The 18,009-nt window shown below is 45.2% G+C and overlaps 2 protein-coding genes across 7 annotated transcripts in view; both read right to left on the bottom strand.

The window, feature by feature from the left end:
• Positions 1–7,885, bottom strand: part of LOC135370943 (calsyntenin-1-like) — a 49,967-nt gene extending 42,082 nt beyond the window's left edge. The window contains exon 1 of the mRNA XM_064604884.1: positions 7,675–7,885. Coding sequence (XP_064460954.1) covers positions 7,675–7,732 — 58 coding nt within the window. The 5' untranslated portion in view covers positions 7,733–7,885. The remainder of the gene's footprint in view (positions 1–7,674) is intronic.
• Positions 7,886–16,187: 8,302 nt separating this feature from the next.
• The window catches only part of LOC135370942 (kazrin-like), a 45,382-nt gene continuing 43,560 nt past the window's right edge, over positions 16,188–18,009 (bottom strand). For 5 of the 6 annotated variants that reach the window (XM_064604880.1, XM_064604878.1, XM_064604879.1 and 2 more), the window contains exon 15: positions 16,188–16,580. In XM_064604880.1, coding sequence (XP_064460950.1) covers positions 16,377–16,580 — 204 coding nt within the window. In that variant the 3' untranslated portion in view covers positions 16,188–16,376. The remainder of the gene's footprint in view (positions 16,581–18,009) is intronic. The other variant, XR_010415474.1, reaches the window with a different exon arrangement.

Below are 18,009 nucleotides of genomic sequence, written 5' to 3'. Positions count from 1 at the left end.
TGAACGACAGCTGGCCGCCAGTGGCTCCCCACCGCATACACAAACGGGCACACGGAAATAGTACGTCCGCTGCGAAGAAAGAGAGCAACCCGCGAAAGCACAGGTGATGTGCCAGTGGGTAAACCAGCTCTAGGTAAACGATGCTCTGTAAAGACGGACGCAGCGGAAGTTGAAAAAGGTTCGTCGAGTTCACGACTCGATGAAAGATGAAAGTCACTGAAAAGGTTAGCCAGCTGTAGGAGTCGAAGCCACATCTTCTGGGTTGCCGGTCCAGGGCTCTACCAATTGAGCTAAGCTAACACGCATTCTCGAGATGATCGATATGGTATAACTGTTCTGCTGATGATTCAATTAGCGTGGATGATGAAGGCTGCCCAAGGAAAACCAATACGGTTCGATTCAATAATAATAATAATAATAATAATAATAATAATAATAATAATAATAATAATAATAATAATAATAAGCGGCGATAGAATAACCCTGTTTCAATATTACATGTTCTCATGGCACCTTGAGGTTTGTGTTGTGCACGTCTGTATAAGCGTGTTCCAGCCTCGGAACAATTGCTTCCGAAAATGGTTTTAGTAATTCCGAATATCACACACAATGCAACGCCATATTAGATCCTAGATCCGTAGATCCTATAAGGAAAAAGAAACAGAGTAAATTGGAGCGTAACTCCAGCTTCTGGTCCACCACAAATGCGTTATGCAAGTATTGGTCAGCTCTCCACGCAGCTACCCACTTCCCCTCTCTCCCCTGTTGTCCGTCAAGGGACCTCCCTGTCCCAAATAAGGGGGGGGTAACACTTCAAGGTTGAGGAGCACGTGGTTTCTTCCGTGAACCCGGGTCTGTCTATGAATACTTCCCTTGTTGCTGCCTTGTGAGTGGACAGACACTTCGTCACGTAGACACTTTCTCCAAGCTTTACCCTCTCCCCTGCCCGCAGGGACAAACTGTAGTAGGTTATTACTCCCCATTTTTAGTCCCGCATCCCGAAATTTACTCCCCATTACCACAAGAAGTCCCTAAAATTCGGATAAACATCCATGCGTTTTGTTCCCAAAGGGGAATAACGGTTGTGGCAATGCGTCTAGTTCCCAAAAGGTGATGAACTGATGATGTTTTTTTTTTTTTTATGAGCAAGAACTACAATGGTCGTAGTGCGCCAAAACTGTGATAAGCGATGTAACAAACAGATAAGAATAAAATTATTTTAAAATTGCATGCAATATACAAAGTGGAACCTAAAATCTGACGATATCAAGAATTTGTTACGAGGCATCGAAGTGGCTAACGTTACTAAGAAAAAAGTTGTATATCGTTAAAAACGGACCCAAGAGGTCTAAAATTGCTCTCTTTTTTTACTTCTTCTTCTTAGTGCGTACGTATTGCTGCGGCAGCTGTGTCGCTAACTTTCGCTGTTGCGCGTCTCCGTCCCCTAGATACGGGGCCCTCCCAGTCTTACGACTTTGCTGTCACGTTTCCCGCTATGTCACACACTGTACAGTCACGGCTACATTCACTTCTAAATATAGGCGAAAAACTGTCGTTCCTGAGAGGACTCTGACGGAATGATATGCGGCAACTGCTTGCCGACGGCATTCTCGTCCGTTCTAGATGTCGTCGGTGCACAAAATGAGCCCAAACAGCTAGTTTCGAGCGTAAACGTTTGACAGCAGTGCGCATAATTACGCGGAAATGTGTTATATTTACATCACTCCAGCAGCAGATGTTCAGATCGGAGAGCGGAGGAGTAGCATAGCAACCTAAGCGAAGCCATATATCATATTTTCCCGCACTACCTTATTTATTCTCTATTGTTCAGAGCTTTCAACACACCAGACGGCATTGTAGAACCCGAAGCACCTCTATGCAGTGCTTATGAACGCTGGTATATTTCTTACCGGCTTGAATGTGGGGACACTACATAAATTATATGCTAACTTAATTCGAGCACACAGGGTAGCAAACGACATGAAGATAAAAAAAAAACATAAACAGCTCTTTCTTTCTTTCTTGACAGGGAACGAAAGGAAAAGAAAAGAAAAGCTGCAAGAACAGACAAAGAATACACGGAGAACTGTACAAAACTTGACACTAAAAAGAATATTTTTGCAATGCATCTTTATAGACCAATGATCATGGAAATTCCATAGCATGACGTCCATGGGCTTTATGCAGCAGACACGCAATAAGAACACACGATCATCAATTCCGAGTAAACTTTCTAGAAAAAAATTTCATAGGATGCCTACAGACATAGGATGCGTATTGTCACGACTGTGTCGCTACAGTCGGTCCTGCTCTACTGCCATCATCACAGTCATCGTCGGGCGCGGGCAAACGTGGCCGGCTCGTGCACGAGACCGAACAAAACCGGGCAGCACGGGAGCTGATGGTCTCTCTCTCTCTTGACTGGTCTGGTCCATCGTCATGTCTACCAGGGCTTACGACTTTCATTAAAATCCAGTTGCTGGACCTCTCTGTGTCGTCGTTTCGGGGGAAAGAATGCATCAGTATGGGCATAGACTTGTATTTGCAAGTGTCAATACATTTTTACTACGCAGTAATACTTGTTTTTTGTTTTTTTTCGTGTCAGGCTTTGTTTACGAAATGACACTAAAAGTATAGATTAAGCATTTGTGCAGACTCCTAGACACTTTGTCGTCGTCACGCTTTGCGTCAGTGCCCTTTTTTACTAAGTCAGACGCAATATTTCTCAGCCAGCTTACAGAGCTGTCTCAGCACGGCATAGCATCACTGAGTTGCACCGGCACTGCAGCAGTGTATACGACACGTAAGAAGGGGATATCTTTAGCAAGTACAGAGTACAGAGAACACGAGGAGAGATAGAATACCAGAGGTACTTTAGAGCTATAGAGTCACTATTTGCTACTGCCGTAGTCGAAAGGTCGGTATGAAACAACGTTCTTTTCGCAGACAAGTAATGTAGAACGTAGACTGTTTCTAGTAGAAGATATAGCAGACAGCGTTTCATGCATCGAAGACTGTCGCAATAAAACTAGCATAAAAACACAACTTACAACAGTAACAACACACACACAGAAAGAAAAAGAAAAGTGTGCTAGAGGGTGAAGTTAATTTGAAAAACAAAATACAGATGGCATCCCCTGCCACCATGCAAATAAGATGAGACGGACAATATGCAGAAACCGGTTTACCCAACAGGTTCAACGGGCATCTTTCTAGTTCTTTACACGGCACACGGACATGCCTCGAACTCATGAAGCGCACGATGTATACCCCTCTAACACGCAGAAAATATGCATGTCAAAGCCAGCTTGGAGATTACCTCACATGTACCCCACCCTTCGCAGCTCTATAAGGAAGGTCGTTTCTGAGTGCGACAGCGTCTGCTAAGCTGAATATGCTGCAAGTTTTTGCATTACCCTTACATATAGGTGTCAAGAAATAGACTCGTCCTTGTTACTTAACATTCCTAAAACATAAAAACGAAGAAATCGTGTATTTTCTTTTTTATCGAACTGAACCTCCTAAATCCTCGATACTATAGATTTACGACACATTCGGCATTACGCAGCCCATAGCAACACAAGCTAGCTGCACACACACACACACACTTCAATCAAAATGACTGCAGCACTACCGCAAATGTATGTAACCGAGTGCGGCATCAAAGAAAGGCTGTCTTGCGTAATATGGGCTCCGACAACAAAACATGTTTCGTGTGTCTCCCGAAAAAAAAAAAAGAAAAAAAAAGTGAAGAACAAAAAAAAAAAGTATTGAGGATCCGCATGGATGGATAGTTTCGTCATCTCCTCTGCATCTCGTTCTGGACGTGTGCCGTTATATCACAACGCGTCAGAGTAAGGTCCACACAATATTAATTGTATAAGGGAATCTGTCACCTGCAGGGGGCGTGCGGATAACGGAAGTTGCCGAGTAAAGATGGATCTTGGAAGCCACAAGGAAGATGCAAGTTGATAGCGGATGTAATTTCCTGCCAATCACGGCATCGCCGCGAAGAAAGTACAAACTTAGTACAAAAGTAACAAACTTTACTTGTGGCACTTCACAGGTCGTGTTGCAGCAGGGTGCGCGCAATGCAATCACTATTTACACGCGAGCGAGTATTATTTCGTTGCAATATAAAACGAAATGCGAATTTAATGAAATTAACGAATGACTAACTAAATAATCACTACCTATAACGAAACTAAAGATATACAACGGTATACAAGATATATAAAAAAAAAGACTACAACCCAATATACGGTATTCTTTCGAGAAATACACCCATGTTGATTATTTGACTTCGTGAAAACCATTCCAACTTGTCTGGCTTTCTTCAAAAATTCTTCTTGTTGCTCAATGTTGTATCCGTTGGATTTGGATCCGTTGGAAGTTTGGAACGGACAGCGCAGGGGCTGATCCGGAGTTTTCTGAGGGGGGAGGGGGTCAGTCTGTAGGACACCATGCCACAAAACACTGCCCAATATCAAGCGAAGCACGAGCAGCGACCACTCCCTGGCGCTGGGCCACGCCTATACAAACCACGGCGTTTCACAAGGTTTCGCGCGATGACAGTGACGTCACTTCGTCGCAATCCAGAGGAAAGAAGGTTCAGTCACATCGGCCCGGCCTATTTTGAATCCCAGGTGCAATGCCAGACTACACAGGTTGGCACCAAGACAGCCCCCGCTGATTGACATCCAACCCAGCCGATCGTGGCATCACAAAACAAGTCGTGACGGATGACGTCGGGAAACGACGTTCTGTCTGGGCGTCTGCCTCAGGAGACTGGAATACCTGTTCGACCCCATGCTGCGGCGAAGTGGCGTACCCATTTTCTCGGACTCTATGGCATCGGCCGCATGCAGGCACACGTATACGATGCCCTAATTTTGCGCGGTATAGCCTATACGCCGGCACGTCACTCAAGCTTAAATAAGTTGAAGGCCAGTTACACCACATAAGGAGAAACAAAGGGTCACCCAGCATGAAAATTCAACCTGTCTTGCAATGGCGCAACGTTGTAATGAGCAGAGAGGAGATAGGTTTTTCGGAGAAGAGTATTTCAGAATCTCTGCAACGAATCTGCGCCGTGTCACGTACGCCAGTCAATCAGGAATTTTAGTTTTCACGTACGTTCGCCTTGCGTGCGCAAGGAAACAATAGAGGGTTTTAGAGCGTCGAACGCAAAGGGATGGCGTACGTAACAGATAGCGTTGCTGGTTCTGCGCACTGCGCGATCTCTTTCTGTTATGGGCGTACGCAGAACCATCGACGCTATCCCTTGCGTACGCAAAGGAGATAGCGTACGATGTACTAAAGCTCTCTATTATTGCCTTTGCGTACGTCAGGAATAGCGCGGTGGTTCTGCAGAATAACAGTGGGTTTTAGTATAACGTACGCCGTCGCCTTTGCGTACGTAAGGGATAGCGTTGGTGGTTCCGCGCACGCGCAGAACATAAAGAGAGCTTTGCGCATTGCGCAGAACCGCCACGCTAATATAACGTATTTAGTATAACGTACGCAAAGGCGACAGCGCACGTTATACTAAAACTCACAAATGTTTTGCGCGTGCGGATAACTACCAACGCTATCCCTTACGTACTCAAAGGCGATAGCGTACGATGCCCTAGAACACACTTGGGTCTTCACTCAGTGCATGCGCTATACGCAAAGCAACTTTCGGAGCATGCTGGGTATGCACCCGCTATTATTTTGCGTACGCAAAGCGGTTGTCTTAACAGTAGTAAAAGTCCTTATTATTGCGCCCGAAATTTAGTTTTTAATGATGGCGATACCGGTAACCAGTTTGCTTCTTTAGTGATATTCGTTGTCGAAAACAGGGCAGAAGCGTTGCTTGCCACTTGAGGCATCAATGATTAAAGAATAATTCATGACGCTAACTGCATCTCCTTTAATGCGCTGGCCACGAACGACAACGGTGCTGTTTGCGTCTGTTCATATATAGGCAAGGTTTCAGCGAGTCCTTTGAGTCTGAGAGTTACTGCTTGGTCCTTGGGCGTTACCAACTGTCGTCACAGCGTTTGACCATCGAAGCTCTTGGACATTTCCATCCGGACACAGGACTGGCCTCTCGTCTTTAATGATGCGCCATCAATATCATGTTAATGCTCGTGCCATGCATTCGTGTGTACCATGCCAACTTGCACGTATCTGCTTTTGTTTTGGGTAGTACCTCGACCACTTGCTAACGTGAATGCAGAGTTTTGTGACCAAATTCGATCTCTCTGCGTAAATATCCCCTCTCCCTGATTACTAGGACTACTCAGGGCATTTGGAAAAATCAAGTGCTTTGATACGCGCTTTCCAGTGAGTACATTTACCCCATCAAAGGAAAGTCAAGAATCGTTCAATAACAATTTCTTCTATAAGTCTGGTAAACGGTAATAAAAGAATACAAGCATTTCACGGGTCAACACGTTACACAGGTAACACATGATCTGAATATTGACCAATCTAGTTATACAATCCTGATACTCTGCAAAGCACACAACTGGATCCGATTTGGCACTGCTTTTTGGAAACGTCCAGGAAACAGGTAGCACGTTCCACGAAAGCGTGTACCAAATATAAACTGGACTTCAACTTTTGAGTAGCGCCTTTCCATTGGGTTGGATGGTCAGCATGCAATCCCAGCCATTTTGGTGATAAACGTCACAACGCCATCTGCGGAGTAACATCTCAACTACTATTCTCCGCTACGCTGCTATTTGCATTGTTTTCACTGCGGGTTCGTACATTTCGCAGTGTAGCTTTGTACTACGATGCTCCATCACTTCGAATTAAATCGGAATTGAATATCCTGCAGACAGAACTACACAAGGATCCATCTCTATGAGCAGTAGCTGGAGACGTAGCGGCCCCGTTATAATTTTTGTAGGTCGCTACCCTCTGCATGTTCTTGCAAATGTAACGTTCAATCGTTATCCATTCTGATTATTATTACAGCTTTTTTCCCTCTTTCTGTTCCTCGGCGTATGCGCCTGATTCTACTAGAAGTGGCTGAGTTCGAAGAAGTGTACCTCGCGTGCTACCGTATGCAAATAGCGTACGTCTTCCCTAATGGTCACTGATTTTACGGCCTTGAGGAACGACCCCGAGCCCAGTCCTTCACTTGTTCCATATAGCGGCTCCACGGCTCCACGTGCCGCTTATCTGCTTCATACAAATATGCCATAATACGTCACGAATTGCTGTTGCTATTGGCAACCAAGTTCTAGCACCATGAGAAACCGGAAATGTATTCAGCCGTGTATAGCGCTATCCGCGACAGACGCGACCGAAACATTTACCAAGACAACGACCACATCATGGATGATGCTCTCCGTATGCTTCTGCAGTTTCGAAGAGAGAAACCAAAGATCGGAGCGGTCATTCCTAGTCCCTGCTATCCGCTGGGAATTAGGCCTAGCCGCTCCAAAACCAGCGAACGATCGCAGGCTGCGCATCCATTTTTCGACCATTCTGAAGGCAAAACGGACGTTTCCTACTGGTGTGTGCCTTTCAGAGGGTCCGTTTGTATTTCTCGACACGGGCATCGTTGTTTTACTTGTTTCTAAATAGCCCAAAAGTCGGTCAGAACATGTCTAGACAGAGGGTGTTTTCCAAATATGGAACCCCCTCTGATGCCCAACACAAGGGACGGACGCTTACCTTTCGGAGATGCTGCTACTCCAAGAGCCAGTAATACGAGCGTGGACAAGTATTTCATTGTGTCATCCAGCGCTTTAGGCTGTCCGATCACCAACGATGGCTACGAAACACCATCCACAAACAAGCAAACCGAAGAAAAAGCACGTTGACACCAACACAGCAGTGAACTTCGCCTAGCAGCGGCACCACTTTGAAAGGACAGAAAGAGAGAGAGAGAGAGAGAGAAACGGAGGGAGAGAGAAAAAACCCGGTCTGGGGAAACGACGTCACGTCACGGGTCGAATCGTCACTTCCGGCGCAACCTGAGCAGCGCCAAGTTTGAAATTGAAATTTGTGAAGATAATAGTTCTGGCTCTTTCTGTCCAATAAATTAAATTAAAGTTCAATAAAATTCTAGCTATGCTATTGGACCCCAATCGCGGTGCTTGTGTGTCGTGTTTTTAAAAAAGAAACATCGACGGGGGTTCGCAGGGTATTTTCCAGGGGAGGGCAAGGAGCTTCCATGACGGTATGTCATGACACAGTTTCCACTGGCGATATTGGAGCTGCAGGAGGACGGGGGCCAGGACCCCTCCTTTCATTTAGATAAACGCAATAGGTGAGGATTTTGAATGTCTCATTTGCTTTCTAAATGCAAAAATGGGGTGCTGCCGATATAATGTCGTTCCAGCGCGATCTCTGGCTGTTCAAAACGCATGAGCAAAATACAGAAAGGAGTCTGTCATATGTCATACTCACACAGAATTGTCTCGGTTGCAACCAGTTGCAACGAAAGACGAAAACGCTAAACTTTTATTGGGATCATGTTCTTCACCGTCAGTGTTGCCAACAACTACTACTAATCGAGAATATCTCTACAGTGGCGCCATCTATCCGTTTTGCTTATCAATGCATAACATGCCGCAATGTGAACAGAGGTTTCTTCTCGAACACCGACGAGGGACCACACATGTTAGATGCAACATACAGGGGACGTTGGATTTGTCTGCGCGGGTCAGTAGAGCTGATCTGGCGAAGCAAAAAAAAAAATAAATAAATAATCGACGAGTTTATAGTCTTCGGAATAGGTACACTGGCGCATAAAGTACAAGTCCGTAGCGCGTAAGGAGTGGAAATAATTTTTGAAAACACCCAGACTGGCAGCCCCAGAAGCTCTACTGAAAAAAATTCGACTTTGTAATCCTATGTTGAGGACCGTTGCTTACAATACTTTCTAGAAATACTTTCTCGATGGACAATATTTCTTTAGTTCATCACGCGCTTTTGTACGAAAATGTACATTATATAATAATAACATTATAACACTGTGCTGCCCAGGTGCAGTGATACCTCTTCCAAATGTTATAGATGCCACATGAGTACTAAGTTCATTGTTGGAAATTGTGGCGTGTTGTGACCCTTACCGGGAGCATTCCTGATACTGAGAAGACGCCAACAGTTCTCACTGTGCAAAGCAGTCGGTCCAGATGTGCTCTTTGCTCTGAGGAAGAAGACATATAGAAATGCTGCGTGTGTCTTGTTCTTCACACTTTTAATGATTCTCTGCACATTTTACACATTGCAATAAGTAACGTAAAAATAAATCCTCACGTTCAATCATATCCGCCCTGTGGAAACATGAAGGCGATAAGTGTATTAAATAAAGAAACGATCTAGTTACATGAATCTTTACTGAACCAGAGCAAAGGAAGACACTGTCTCACAAGTTGTCAACACCGAATATCTGGTGATATGTTGCACATAAACCACAGTTGACCCGTGTCCTCAAAATGATAACGACAAAATTATAGACACATGATCACGCTATATCAAAACAACACCGGCGCAACTGAGAAGAGATTTAAGGCAGCATTGATTCACAAATATGCATAATGTATGAAAGAACAACTCCCTAATGTTGAGCTGACCGCGCATACCTCAATATATTTAATAAAATGTACTTCTCACAGCTATAGATTAGACTGTCGCAGTATTGTGGCCCCATAAAAAACAATTTGTGCCAAAACGATTACTTACAATGCGTGTACATACGATTAAATCGTTAACGTAATTCCTATATAGGTAACACACAATTGCAACAACGTTTGAATACATGTCTATACGAGCGTCGTGACACAGGATGTCAACAATTCCGTAACATCATAACCACCAGCGTCATTTAAACTGTATACCAGTAACATCTCTCTATATACACAGAATAGATCAACAGTTATAATGTTTTCTATAAATTTGGCACGTAGATATACCGTCCTTACTTTTTCTCTCCCCTTTACACACACACGCCGACATGCTCTCGACGTGTATTCGCAGGTTTATGATTAATGATCTAGGAGCTTTGGGATTTAATATCACACGAAAGCGAGGCACGAATTCAGTAGAATCCTTACATATGTCTAAATGCACCAGTTATTCAGTTCACACAGTAAGAAAGGCGTACTAATGTACAGGGCTCGCCAAGATAAACTTTGGGGTTTGTAACGGAGATAAAAACAAATAAAAACAGTGTCGGAAAGCTAAAGTGGATGTTAGAGGACGTATTATGCACCAAAATTTTATAGCGATACTGCCACTTGGCCCGTTTCTCTGCAAATAAATCGTGGAAATAAAAAAAAAAAAAAACGTCGCTGCCTTAAAGGGGCACTAAAATGCAAGAATGACTTGCTCTGAACTGAAAGTCCGTGTTTCAATTAGTATAATGCAAGTAAAATTAGTTCACACGGCGCTACCGTTTAGAAGAAAAACGCAATGAAAAATAGAGCCGTCTTTGGCGCCAACGAATGGGATCCACAGGAGGCAAAGATTGGCGGCATCCAATAAGACAGCAGGAGAAGCGCAAGCATACCTATCGTGGCCGTGTGATTGGGAACGGGTCCGGTCATAGTGTTCCGTATATGCGCGGCCATGGTGGGCACTGCAGCATTTTTCAATGCCGATTCACTGAATTGTAGCCCACAACAGTTCTCGCGAATGTTACACTGACAACATTTATCTTCACGTCCTTCAGACAGCGACGCCAATCCGCTTCGCAAAGCGCACTATGTTTTTCACCGGGACTGCTCCATGACGTGGCACGCGCGTGCACGCGCAGCATGGACTAAAAAAAAACACCGATGCACGAGCTGGAACGACGTTCACTGCTTAGCGCCGAAGCAAGAAAGAGTCCGGTATAATTTCGATTGTAGCTCCGTAACGGAATCAAAGTCTTGAATTATGATAACAAGGTCGAAATTAACATAGCGTGTAACGTAATTTGAAGCGAACTTGCTTTTGCATTTTAGTGCCCCTTTAACATTTCCACTCGGCTATACCTGTGTTTCAGCTCCTTCCGTCAGGCGGCGACACGGTCGAACGCGGCGTTGCAGACGACATCGAAACTATATTCACACGATATACGAAGTTCAGTTCCACTTCTTCACCTCGTTTCGATATCGTCTGCAACGCCACGTTCGAACGTATAGCCATCTGACGGAAGGAGCTGAAAGACAGGTATATAGACTCTTTTTTTTTTTTTTTGTAGTTTTCACGATTTATCCACAGAGACACGGGTCAAGTGGCAGCATCGATATAAAATTTTGGTGCATAATACGTCCTCTAGCATCTAAGTTAACTTCCCGACACTGTTTTTAGTTGTTTTTTCTCCGTTACAAACCCCAAAGTTTATTTTGGCGCGAACCCTGTATTTCGCTAAGCCTTTTTTCGGGAAGCCCCTGTATTCCGCAGGTCACGCATCTACAAATCACTTTGCTTTTCCTTTCCTCAATCTTCAATTATAAATGCGCACGGAGAGCCCTACATTGATCCACATCCGTGCAGATATTATCGGAAACCTCTCCGGTAGAGTGGGCCCAATACACTTGACCCCGATACGCAGTTTAAAATGTTCATATACATCTACACTTTGAGTACGGGCAACGACCCAAGACTTGCATATGAAGTGGCTGCACGTAGACGACTGTAGCGACACAAAAGCCTACTGATATTTCCTTTTTTAAAAAAGCGGAGCATCACATAGTTGCTATCCCCCTCTAGTGTTGTAGTGATGCATATGTGAAACGTGACGACTTCACGGAAAAGACAAAAGAAAAACGGACACACAACACGAGTGACGGTTCCACAAGATCCATACGCGGCAATTCTATTCACCGTGTATTCACAGAAGCGACGTCCAACGGAATATTGTAGTGGAAGAAAAAGCTCTCGGCACGGCGCCAGGATACCGTTTTCGTACATAGCAGACGACTATCAACCCTGTCGTCTGCTACGGAATACCTTCTGCCTGAGTCGCAGGACATTCCCCATGATCAGAAAAGCACGAAGAGACATGACGTTGAGCAGAAAGTTATGACGTTTTGCGCATCTTCCGCTGGAATATTCTGGAGAATGCCGCTCCTGTGAATACAAGTCACTGTGCTCTTCTGAAACCAACATGTTACAGATTCCACCTGTGCTTGTCTAGTGCGTGCCTTTCGTACAACTCCTCCAACAGACAAAAGTCTACACCCGCATACAACCTATAAGAACGACAAGAAATGTAGTCCGTCAGCCCTAACAGAGTTACTCAGCGAACAAATTATACTGCAGCACCACTAGGTGCACTACTTGTCGCGGCGCAGAGTGATGCAGCTAGCTATTGCAGCCAGTAGGAACGACCGTAGGGCGGGACTTAGACGTGTCGTTCTTAGGTTAAGCACGACTGTAGTAGAGAGACTACGGGCTGCACAATAAACACGGAGATCACAGAAAGAGACGGGGTTAGCATAATCTGGAACTGTGGAACAAGTTACAGACGTAAACGCCACACAGTAAGAAAGACAGGCAGATCAGCAATGGCGCTTGGATAATCATAAAAATTGTAGCTGAGCAAGTGATTATGGATGTGAATGAGATGATCGTGATAATGATCGTGAGTGAGATGAACCGCGCCTGCAATGGTAATAAAATAGCGCAGTGACAGTAAAACACTTTGCTAAACATTGTAGTTTGTTGACAAGAAGTAAGGAAGATTTGATTGGCTGCAGTACGAGAGCAGGTAATCAATGATGAAATCGGATTAACGAGAAAATTATCGTAAACCTGGCTGGACCCGCCTGACTGCGAAGAAAAGGGTGGAACGGGGGTGTCGGCCAGACATTTGGGGGTGTTGACGGGTGCAAGGATTGGAGGCCCTGGATAAATCACTGACTGCAGCCAATCAAATCTCCCTTGCATCCTGGAAGCCACCTGGGGCTTTAAAAGAGCGCCCCGTTCCACCATATCACGTGTTGTGGTAGAGCGTCCCACAGAGGACGCTGCCGTACGTCGGGAGACAGAGGCTCTGTCGGGGGAGAACCGGGCTGTGATGCCCCACAGCTGTGACAGAGGGGAATGGAATATCTTTCCAGACGTGTGATAGGATGAGACTGTCCTTCTAAATTGAAGAGCGTAAATACACCTCGCCCAGCCGATTATATATATATGTGTGCTACACCATATGCCAGAAAACAACGAAACACACATGTTATTCTTTTGAGCAACATCTATCTGCGGAACACAGTATAGTAGCTAAAATTACGCTATGTACAATGCATCCATTTAGGAATGCAAAGGCCCATTGCCACATTCCATCATAATGGGCAGAAATAGCAAACGAATTCTGTATATGCTGAGGCAGTGCGAGCGATTTGCATGAAACTGGCTACCTAGAGGCGGCAATGAGCATATGCACACAATGTATGAGGAACACATACCAATTCAATTGAATGATGACTATGTTTAATTGCCTCTTCCACTATAACGTTACGTACCATTCCGTTTGTTGTCTAATACAGAAGCGTACTTTTGAAGATCATGTCGTAGAATAAAAGTTATAGGACTGAGCGTTCACATTTCCCTTGTGTAAACTGGGCTCCAGTACAAGTAACGAGAATTAGCCGAGCCGAGCTCCATCTAGGTTCCACATAAACAGAAACAACGAAATTCGAATAGTTGGGGTAAAAGTACGTGTGATGACGGCAGGACTCGAACCGAGGTCCTCGTAATTTCCGGTCATGGATGTATGATATGGAGGTAGCTACCTATGAAAGTTTACCCAGGGGACCTTTTTCACAACGCTTCTGCGCATGCTCTGTGACCCTGACGACGCCGAAGAGGGTTCCCTACATATTCAATAGATGGCGCCAATATAGCGCCGGCTGAGCTTCGGCGCGCGACGATCGTGTTTCGCTGGACAGCCGCTAGGATACGCCGCGAGTGTGAAAAAGGTCCATTACTCGATGCAGGTGGAAAATTCCTCTGTCCGCGTGGACGCTCTGCGGCTGTGCCAGCAGAAGCCTGCTGCTATACCCCACCAGATTGTTGGAGCCATGAAGCCCCACCAGATGGTTTCGCCATCTGGTGGGGCGCCTGCCAAGTGGTCGTCTGCTCTGTCAACATGGCCTCCATATGGATTGTTTTCCCATAGGGACTTGGATGTTTTTGGTTAGAACTTTGGATTGCGGTGTTGAACTGGTTTGATGTTCACCACGATGAAACGTACCAATTAGAGTTCCATGCCATGACAGGAATTTTCCACCTGTGTTGAGTAATTGGTGAGTACGGCGCGTCAGCATGGATGAACATTTATAGGTAGCTACTCTGTACATGAGGGACTATAACTCAGGGAAGAGTTAGCAGAGGAGTCAGGGGAGAGAGCTATATATATATATATATACAGGGTGTTTGCTCTAACGTGTCCAGGAATTTTATTTAAAGCGAGCGATAAAAGAGAAACGAGCGCTACTTTTCAGCTACTTGACTTAGAAACAGGTGCTACTAATAAAGCAGTACTTGTTTCTTACTCAAGTAGCAGAAAAGTACCACTTGCTTTTCTTCTATCGCTCGCTTTAAATATAATTTAAGGACACGTTAGAGCAAACACTCTGTATATATATATATATATATATATGTTTGTTTCTAAGTCAAACGTCGCCATGCCAGTACTGAACAGCTGTTTCGGCCTTCTTGGGCCTCATCAGCAGTACGCAGGCAGGCAACGTTTGAGCGGATGGCGTCAGAAGGTCACGTGGCACGTGCTGCTTCCCGTCAAGCTGTCCTAAGACACCTCTGAAACCCCATTGCAAAGCCAGTCAAGTGCATAAAGGCATGACGACGTTTGACTTACAAACATATGCTATACGTGCAGCCAAAGAGCTCCTTTATATATATATATCTATATATAAAGGTACAATCGGTGACATCCCTGACCAGGAATGAGAAGTGTCTAAGTTCAAGTCCTGACGTCGGCACACGTTAGGTCGTCCCTGAGTTCTTTGCATTTCATGAACTTTTGTGCTGAACTCGCCGGGTCGCACAGTGACTCTCTCTATTGCCAATGCAATGCATGTTCCATGAGCGTCATATTTCAGAACCATTCTGATACGGCAGCCAAAAAGCATCCTCGCAATAGTCGAAATAAGATAGATCTAGGGAAAAAAAAGATTAAAAGAAAGAAAAGTGTTCCTCGTTGATCACTCGCACGTCTTAACGCTCTAGTTTGAATAACTGGAAGTACAGTTACCGCAATCGTTAACACCCACACGGTCGTGTCCCCTGTGTCCCAAACATGTACTTAAAGCGCACGAATTTTACGTATAACACATAATTAAAACACCAGAACAACACCTAGAGACTCTCATTATTTCAACACCACAAAACGATCAACCACCAGGTGCCTGCTTTACGGAGCAGAGACTGGAAAACTGGAAGAGCTTATCTCACAACCTTCGTCAGACTACTACAGTACCTCCAGTTCTTAGTGCAGCAGCCGTCGGCCAAACGTCTACGTCGCCAGTTTCTACAGCTTGTGCTCTATACCATAGGGTGCACGAACAAGAGCTCCCCAGTATTCGCGGGCACCCTATCATGTGCTACTATAGCACCTTACAGCGTGAGCTCGATTTTCACCTCATGTAGCACCATATAGTATATATATATACTCTCGCGAGTGATCGGTAACAGCGCTATACTTCATTTACGTGAAGCGTGGTATAGATCACTTTTGCTCGTTCGAAATACGGATGGTCCACGTTCCTTAGAAACTAAACTGTAAATTTTCATTTGACTCGGGCAGCCCGGTAGTTAACGAACTACAACGAAAAGCATGTGAGCCGAGGTCATACCACGTGAATTTCATTATCTTATGGAAACTCCTCTCTGCAGTGCAAGAAAGCCAGTGCCGCGTCAATCCGCCTATCTCATCCGTTCTGCCTTCTCAGGCAGCACCTCCTAGATAGCAGTCACGCTACGTCACGCTACGTCACGCAACGTCATGCACGGAAGCCTGCGCGAGCTTTGCGAGATGCATCGAACTTTTCTCTCGTTCGCTCTTTCATTGACGTCATAGCAGCATCAACAGGTGTAAGAGCGGTCCTCACTGTGCGACGTAGTGTCGCACGCCTTCAATACTATCTAGGAGGTGTTGTCTCAGGTCGTTTGCACCCAACACGTTTTGAATTCAAAAACACACCGGTAGTTCAACTAAGGATATTGAAACAATGTGAAAATGGCACATGCCCCATATATTACAGAACGCACGCAACAAAAAAAGGCAGTGCATGTCACTTGTCCCCTCGCTTGTAGCCAACAAACTCCTACTGCTACTGTTATACGATAATATGTACACAACGGTTTCGTTTCACAGTCACGTGGTATATTGTCCTCACTGTGTGTCGCGAGCCACGATGGTTTCACACCGGAGTCACGGTGATGGTCTCGATGGCTCCGTAGGAAAACACTCGTCTGTGTTGCTGAGGAGGCTTATGAGGAGGCTGTGGAGTCGACGAGCGCGGGCTCGGTGGAGGCTTGCCAACTAAAAATACATCTTCGCGCTGAGTTGAGGTGCGAACGGTCTTCAATGACGATGACATCCCCAATGCTCGGCTGATGGATCCCTGCGAAAATGTGAAACGGCAGGCTGCGTTCAGGTTCGATGACAGGTCGTATCCTGCTGCGTGCGCTCAGGGTATACGATGTCGGATCAAGTGTGGGGACGTATATTTCTTTCCATTTTTGCTCCGTTCTGTTATATGATGCATGGATTGTTGGAAAAAGCGATACCAAGCACGCAATGCAAGCGTGCAGTTTTGCATGCAATATGTATAAGTGCATTTGGTGAGCATGGTGCGATGCTTACGAAAGGTTTTCTTTGGTCATGAGAGGGGTAGTTTTTATTAAAAGGGCACTAAAATTCCAAAATTTCTTGTCCCAGAATGAAATTTGACGTTACGTTGACAGCAATACAAAAGTAACAGGATTCGGGATTCATACACCTGGCAACTGCTGGCTAGCAGTATGTTCGCGATAAATAAGAATACCAGAGGGAAAGCGCAAATTGCGATTTCCTTCACGAACGGCGCAGCGTATATGAATCCAGTTCCTTTTGTATTGCTGTCAAAGTAATGGCACCTTACATTCCGTGTGAATATGACATAAACGAACACTCCTTGTGTCAGTCGCATGCCAGTCCTGATGTTAAGCGGGCATACTTAACACAGGGGTTGACAAGCGGATCAAGCAGCGGGCTCTGGAGTAACGTGAGTATGGTTCCAAGAAGGGAGGGAAAGAGGGAGAAAGAGCAGAGACTTCCGTTCTCCCTCGCATTTAAGCGAGAGGGAGAAAGCGCGTTTCTGGCGGAGTGACAAAAATGACCTCCAAATGTGCCGTTTTTATTCGGGGGCCGTTTTCTCGCGTTGTATTGGCTCGATCCTTTTTCAGAAAACGGCATCGGCGCAAGGAAAGAAACGGGCCAAAATTTGACCTTTCATAATCAGAAAGTCCGTTGGTAAAATAAGCAATGAGGATAACGACCCAGGAGATATGCCACTCGCACTAGAGTATATCGCCATTTATTGTAATTTAAAATAAAAACATTTCCGAATTTTATAAAATTCTGTCCATCGGCATGGCCGAGAGGGTTACGGAGTTCGCTCGTTGGTGGTAGCCAAGGTCGTGCTGAAGACTGGGAGGTGGTGGGTTCGAATCATACCACCGGTTTTCCCTGAGGTTTGTCTGAGGTTTTCCCCGGGTTTTCCAAAGACTCTCCAGACGAATGTCGGCAGCGTTCCCCCATGAAGCCGGCCCAGGACGCATACTAACCCCTTCCTGTCCCCCACTCCTTCCTGCTGTCCTCTCTCCATCTGTCCACGTCTGTACGCCGCTCACAGCCACAGTTGCTTCGCGGCGCTAACGTGGAATTTTAAAAATATCTGTGCTAAAAACGTGACAGGTAAAATACGTTTGTGCATTGGTTCGGAAATGAAATTTGGCTGTGTGCAAAAGTACCACTACGGACTAAAAAAAAATATTTTTTTCGTATTCTAA

Source organism: Ornithodoros turicata, chromosome 10 (genome assembly GCF_037126465.1).
Source record: "Ornithodoros turicata isolate Travis chromosome 10, ASM3712646v1, whole genome shotgun sequence".
Taxonomy (NCBI): domain Eukaryota; kingdom Metazoa; phylum Arthropoda; class Arachnida; order Ixodida; family Argasidae; genus Ornithodoros; species Ornithodoros turicata.
This window is presented reverse-complemented; position numbering and strand designations above follow the sequence as displayed.